At 42.4% G+C, this 7,774-nt stretch overlaps 1 protein-coding gene across 1 annotated transcript; it reads right to left on the reverse strand.

Moving 5' to 3' along the window:
* Nucleotides 1-1,335: 1,335 nt before the first annotated feature.
* On the reverse strand, nucleotides 1,336-2,526 carry LOC308282672 (mevalonate kinase-like; the record flags this gene model as incomplete). Its single annotated transcript, XM_080723061.1, has 1 exon — nucleotides 1,336-2,526. The coding sequence occupies one exon, from the start codon at nucleotides 2,524-2,526 to the stop codon at nucleotides 1,336-1,338; it is 1,191 nt and encodes a 396-aa protein (XP_080579187.1).
* Nucleotides 2,527-7,774: the final 5,248 nt, after the last annotated feature.

Consider the following 7,774-nt stretch of genomic DNA (forward strand, 5'->3'; position numbering starts at 1 on the left):
CCAAGGTGACACTATGGTTAAAATTGTGAATGGTGCCGGATGGTTTGACAATGAAATGTGTCAGTTAAACCTTTATGCAGTTTTGGCACATCACTCGAGCAGTGTGGTGGTCATCGCCTCCATTAAGGCCCTTGTAGACAAACTGTTTATTTTTTCAGCACAAAACAAACAGGCCACATACATTTTAAATGAACACTTCTCTGTGACCTCTTAAACAGAAACACTTACAAAATGTCATCTCAAATCAAACCCTGTAAGTATTCTTGATAATTAAAGATCTGACTTGAGAGATTAGGCCAACAAGGGGTCATCTTTATATTTTCTTCAGGATTTTCCTGTGCTGTAAGTCAAACTCAAATGTTCAAGTGACTAGTAGGCAGCAATCCCTTTTAAATAACACATTTCATCAACCTGTCATTCTAGCCTCTGCTGAAGAAAATGAACGTTGCTGCCATCTACTGGACAAAGCGCTCCAAACAGTGTTGGAGACTTGACTATTGCAAGCAATCACTACTGCACACACAACATAATTTTCTTTCCAACATATACAGTGAGCCTACTACTTCAGAACCTGACTGGTAGATAACGCATTAAGGGAGGGGTGTGTGTAAAAGTGATATTCTTTTGTTAAGTGGAGGAAAATAGCTAATCTAAAATCTCACAATGTGTTGTGAGTTGTGACGCATTGTGAGCTTACAGATTGGCTATTTTGCTGAATATTCACCTGTTATGAGTATGACAGGCCCTGTAGTTAAAACATCAAGGAATACACCACCAAATTACCTTTTTTCCTCACAATATTTACTCGTAGACTTGAGTTCAATAATATATATTGTGTTTTTGTCGCATTCCTAAGCCAAATGGGTACATTTATTATAATCAAATTATTAACTTAGGAATGCGATAAAAATAAATGTTTATTGAAGTCTCCATGGGGTGAGTAATTAATAGAAAAAAGTCATTTTGGGGGTGAACTATTCCTTTCATGTGGAGAGGGGATTGCTGGACAGGTTTTTAAGCTCTTAAACCTTTACTGATGCCCCAGAGATGTCTATACTTGGTCTACTATTTTTTGAGCGGTGCTAACCGCTCCTACCTTTGACTTTGTGTATATATCCCTATGTGTGCTGTACCAACAGCTCACACGAGACTAAGTCATAAAAAGTACGCAGAGACTGACATCACCACAGCTGACGTCACGAGCGTTTCTCACTTTTCACAGGTGCGATTCTACACCAATATATGTCTTCGACAAAAATAGCCGGTCTATTATCTTGCAACATGTTCACTGAATGCTCGGCTATTATGACGTCCACAGGATAGGGACACTAGGGTTCATGTAGTTAAACCTTCTAATACGCCCTCCTTCAAAGAAAGAGGAGCGTGCTGCTGCACACCGGGGCCACCGACACTGGTCTCCCAGCAGTCAAAGCCAGAGCCTTGCAGCTCCTGCACAGCGTTCTGGATGACTGAGCGTTCAGTCTCAGGTCTTAGCAGGGTTATGCCACAGCCCCCTCCCCCAGCGCCAGTCAGCTTGCTGTGGAGTCCTCTGTCCAGAGTGAGGCGGCACAGCGTGTCCAGGGCAGGGTGCCCAGCGCCCATCACGTTCAGCAGGTGCTGGTTCATGTCAATGAGCTCCTCCAGAACGTCGTAGTGCTCTCCTGTGACGGCTCCGCCGCTCATCTCCGACAGAGTCTTCTCACAAGCGCAGGAGATCGCCCCCACTGACTCCAGCACGGGGTACATGATGGAGGGAAACTTGTTGATTTTGTCCTTCACTCCGGCGACAAGGGCCTTGGTGCTACGTGGCACCTTGGTGTTCGTGAGGAGGATTCTCAGCGACGGCGGCCTGCTCAGCGGCGTCCTCTTCCCGGACGAGAACCTCAGCACGCCGCCCCATGTCCCCACAGTGTTGTCCACCCCTGATGGGTCACCGTGGATGATGGTCTCCCCTTGAAATGCCCAGCTGTTGATCAGCTCCATGTGTTGCTGACTCCAGCTGGCCATGTCGTCCCAGTCTTTGAGAGCGGTGGGAATGGCTCCGCTGGCACAGAGCAGAGCAGCAGAGAGGCACACCGAGAGGGCAGCGCTCGATCCGAGGCCCGCTCCGGTCGGCAACTCGGACCACACGGTCACTTTCATACTGGGCAAATCTCCTGATCCAAACAGGGAGAGGTACATGTAGAGGAACGATAAGGTGGCCATGCTGCAAGTGTCCATGTTCCCATTGGTTACACCGATGAACTCACGTAGTATCCTGAGAAGTTCCTCATCCGGCACTTTGACCTCCTCCTTCCTAACATTAGAGTCAGGAAGAAGCCGTTTCAGGTCAGAAAGATCCCAGCTGACGAACGTGTCGATGTTTGGAAGATTGACAGCAACTTTACCCGTAGAGCTGGACTTCAACCATAAATATGTTCTCAGGTTCAAACTCACCGCCAGAGCAGCCTTTCCATGAACAACTGCATGTTCTCCGTGAAGGATGGCTTTACCTGGAGCAGACACCATGCATTCTTTGACCTGCATTGCTATCATTTGTAAAGTGTATAGGGAAAAACTGGAAGTGATGGAAGTAGGAAAAGGGAATGAGAGGTTTGATGTGAGATGGAGAGGATTGTGATGGTGCGAACGACAAAGATGGTGATATACAGAACAGAAACAGAAGAAAACAATATGTGATGATGGCAGTTGACTGTGAACCCAGCCATGACAATGACAGAGTTGATCTGTCTGTCTGTCTTTCTGTCTATCTGACTGACCCAGGAATCTCGTCTGTGTATCTGTTGACTCGTCCTTTGCCTAAATATGGAGATGCCTGATGTCACAGTACTGACATCATAGACGACTGACGTCATAGAGTCCTCTAATCAGTAGTTATTTCTGGGACCCCAATCTCTACTGTAAAATAGCCTGTTAATTTAACTATGTTAGTACAAAATGACACTCTGAGATACAGATCCATGTGTCCCTTTGGTTCATACTGTGTAACTATCAGTAATTTAACTGAGGACCTCAGGGACCCCAGGGACTGTTAGTTTGCTATGCTAGCGTTTTTGATGTAATGTTCACCCACAAAGCAGCTAAATCTGGATGAAAATAAACATGTGTATGGATCGAATATGGTTCTTAACATGAGACTGATCTAACACATAAGTGTTGTTTCCCTATTTTGTGGCAAAAAGAATGATGTGACTTTATAAACACACACTGGCTTCCGTATAAGTTCCGTTCCTGGATGTGGCTGGTAAACAAGGAAATGTCTCTTCCTGGTGGCGGAGAAGTGTACTTTTTTCTTTAAATAATGTAAAGCTGGTTGCACACTGCTGCGTTTTTCGGGCCGAATATTGGAGTGAATTTCGGAGAGCGTGAATAAAAAAATCAACCTCACGTTATGTCAGTCACGTTTGCACACTGCTGCCCGTTTCGCGCACCACTCGGTCCCTTGCTCTCTCTATCTCTCTCTCTCTCCTTGCCCTGAAAAACGCATTTCGCAACGAAAAACGCAGCAGTGTGCAACCACCTTTATGCTATGATTTTCATGTTGCAATATTGTGACCGTTTTAGAAAAGCAATAAGCCACGCGAGGCTTGTGGTTACCGGGGTAGTATACACCGGCTGAGAGGGTCGGAAACACTCGGCTTTCGCCTCGTGTTTCCCAACGCCTCTCAGCCGAATATATTATAGGATATAGCCTACAATGAGATTGAGCAAACAGTTTTGTTTAAAGAGAAAATATATCTGATGTGGCTGAACAAGGAACGCTGTCTGTCAGACAGACCCATGATGTTTACCAGGATAAGAAATAACACTAGAAAAGTTGTTATTTTGAGAGAGAAATGTCCCGCACACTTTGATATGGTTTATTTTGATGATAACTGTTGTAGCCTACTACAATCTATCTCAATGTATACAGTAATAGGATCGTCATGGGTAGGTTGTGTAAAAGTTGTAGTGCACTTGTTATTATTATTAAGTGACGTCCCTCGAAGATGGCGACGGGAAATACGTCATCTGGAGCGAAACTCCTCCCTAACTCCGCCTTACGCTCGGTCTCCATACTACCCCGGTAACCACTCGCCTCTTGTGGCTTATTGCTTTAATATATATATATATATATATATATATATATATATATATATATATATATATATATATATCAAACTTTATTAAGGACACTTGATCCATAGCAACATAAAAACATAAAAATAACATACAAATACAAACAAGGGTGGACATAGTCCACATAAAATCATAAATGATTATACAAGCTTAAATAATAGTTCCACAATTTAGAAACAAACCTGTTACCTGACCGAGCTCAGTAAAGGGTTTGTCAAGGTTAAAATTACACTGTTAGCAGAATCAGACAGCCTACACAATACACATACATTTGTACATGAGGTTCCGCAACACAGCGGAGCAGATGGGTACACCAATATTTACAAACATTTCACTTGGACTGCTGCATTGTGGTAGGCCTACTCTAAAGCATATATGTAGATGCTGTTGTCGCTGGTTCATGGCTGGTACTAACTGTGGGGGCTACAATCACCCCCCTGATCTTTGGAGCGCGCCACACTAACATCATAGGATACCTAACGAATAACTGAGCATGGTTGGGCTCTTACAGTACATGTTTCTCCATATATGGGTAACAGGGGTCTCCATATGGGTGGTCCGATATACTGTAGGCCTACATCACTGGCCAGATGGCCAAGAATTGGCGCGTCGCCCTGTATCGTCTTACTAGTTATTAGTATTCAAAATACAAGTACATGTACATAAAATGCTTATATAATATAGTAGTAATCGAATTGGCTTTGAAAGTTAGACTTTTTAAGATAGATGCAGATCGAACAACAAAAGATGATTGAAAGTAATGTCGTAGTACCAAGTGCTGGTTGTAGTCATCGTTGGCATACTTTACTGTGTTTAACCCATGCAGGTGACTGCAGGTGAAGAGCCATAATGTGGGCCTGGTATATAGCAAGGTAACAACTTGATTTGATGGCACTTATCTCTGGCATTGCATGTTTATAATATAATCATTGAGTGGATATGTATCAGTTAAAATAGGAATGGAAAATAAGCATAATCTATGTGATAAAATGCAATATGGTTAAAAAAAGGAAACATAATGTTGAAGAAATAGTATATTAGGCTATAAATGCATTATAGGGAGTAAATAGTAGAGTATGGAATTAATAGCATATTAAGTGTCTGGTGATGGAGCATGAGTAAACTGCCAATGTGTATTCCTTTCAGTTGGTTGTGCACAGAATTATGGCACATACCAAAAGAGGGTCACATTTACATTTTCACAAAGGTTGTCTAAATTAGACATCAAATTAACTGGAACAGAATGAATGGAATGAAAAATAAAGATGAGAGGAATACCCAAAATAGTGTGAGCATGAATTGATTCATGCTCAGACTATTCATGTATTCCTATATGCATAAACATGCATGTTTTTTTTTTATTATTATTTTAAATTATATGTATTTTTTATTATATTTTTTTAAATTGCATTTCTATGTATTTACATGCATCTTTGCTTTTTTGCCTTGTAAAGTCTTGAACTCTTGTTTCCCCCTGTGAAGCACATTGAACTACCCATGGTCTGAATTGTGCTATTTAAATAAAACGAATTGATTGATTGATTGATTGATTGATTGATTGATTGATTGATTGATTCAACTATCTGTAATCCCTCAGAAAAAAAAAGAAACAGTTATGAAGGGGTGCACATAAACTTTTGGGGCTAGTACTCAGGGGAGCACCTGGATATGTTGCTTTGGTGCGCACCCTATTTTGTAGAATATTTGACGATTTATGTTATATATACATGACCAGGGCTCTGACATGACCAAATAGAACACTCCAATGCAAGTGTTTCAGTGCTGCACATTAAATAGTTGTATTCAACAGTGCCTTATCCAGGGGAGCCGGAAAGGAAAATTACATGGGGGACACCAATGTGGGCGTGGTGGTCACAATGTGGGCGTGGCCAGGTGGTGATGTCAGAAAGTCTGCTGTAAGATTTGACAGCTCTAGACTAGTGATTAGAACACAAATGTAAACAACTCTCTGGAGATAAAGACCACATTGTAAGTGAAAAGTAATTTTGTCTTTCTATTCAAGGGAAATTCAAGGTTACTGAAAGTTAGAAGAACTCCATGACACATTTCATTTAAACAAAAAACAAAGCACTTTATTTAGGAATAAGGAAGGTACAAGGAAGGCAAAATAAACTTAGGTCTAATATGCTGTACATCCAAACAATGTCTAGCAGCCGCCAGCAATGGCCGAACTTGTTTGTACCTGACAATTGCACAAGCGTTGTATTGGAGATACAAGCTCTGCTCCCACAATGGTACTCTAGGCAGCAGCCTAGAGTACCATGTAGCATGTTTCCTTCTAGGAGAAAGTCTGTGACGCGAGGTACTGTAAGCCAGCATGAGACAGACTGATGAGATGAAATGCACATACAGTACAGGCTATGCACTGTAACAGAGGTTCCAAGAGTTTAACGTACAGTATTTCCAAAGTGTGTTAATTGTTTAAGTCACAGATGCATGGTTTTAATATCGTAAATATGAACTGTGGCTAATATATTGTTTTTAATCCACATGGGTCCGTGTTTACTTAGACTAGAGTTTCGAAACGGCATAACAACTGTGGTGGCAGCTGGGTTACTATAGAAAGTGACTTCCTCTAAAACGAGACACTTGTAATGATTAGTGAACACTACTTTTATTTTTTGGTCTACTTACAGGACGTACGTGTTAACGTGTAGTATGTGACACCAGAGCTAGTATCTGATACTAAATAAGTAAATAAATAAATAAGGTACCGGAAACATCTCTTCCACCCTGACTCTCTACTCCTTTCTCTCTTTTCCAGGAAGTTCTGGTTTTCTTCCTCCAACTCTGAACAATGTTTCTGTCTCTCCTCCAACTCTTCTCTCACTGTCACCTCTCTGTTCTTCTCTTCCTCTAACATCCTGGCTCTCTCCAACTCTTCTCTCTGTGCTGTCATCTCTCTGTTCTTCTCTTCCTCTAACATCCTGGCTCTCTCCAACTCTTCTCTCAGTGTTGTCATCTCTCTGTTCTTTTCCTCCAACTCTCTCTGCATCTCTGTTTTGGAGGTCATGATACTTCTGAAGACCTCAGGCAGGACAACCATCAGTCCTTTTTTCTCCACCTCCTCTCTTCTCTCAACTTCCCTCATCAGCTCTTGTTCTAGTTTTCTTTTCATCGCTCTCTCCTCTCTCAGCTGTTTCTCCAGTTCACTTGTTTGTGGCTTAAGCTGCCCGATGTCTCCCTCGTGCTCTTGGATGGATCCCTTTATCTTCTCAAACCACTCCCTCATCTCCTTCTCCTCCATGTGCCTCCTCTCCTCACTGTCCCTCTGAATCTTTTTCTCCAACTTGGTGATCTCTGCCTTTGTATCCAGGTAGATCTTAGTGCTATAGAAGATCTCTGTGTTTCCTGACACCAATTTCTCAATCTTCTCCAGCAGCTGTGAAACCTGACCATCGTGGCTGCTGTCCTTAATGTTTTTGAGGAGGTGACATCTGTTCCCACATTTCTCTACAATCTGCTGATGTTCCTGACTGCCTGCCTGGAGAAACTCCTCAACACTCTGCTCTCCCTTGGAGGAACTGTCCTCATGGAGGAAGATGACAATGCTGTGTTCCCAGCAGCTGTCTCCAAACACCTCCTGCATCATTTCCATCTTCCCTCTCTCCTCTCCTTCAGAAGGCTCTGCTGG

Source organism: Nannobrachium achirus, assembly GCF_963921795.1.
Source record: "Nannobrachium achirus genome assembly, chromosome: 4".
NCBI lineage: Eukaryota > Metazoa > Chordata > Actinopteri > Myctophiformes > Myctophidae > Nannobrachium > Nannobrachium achirus.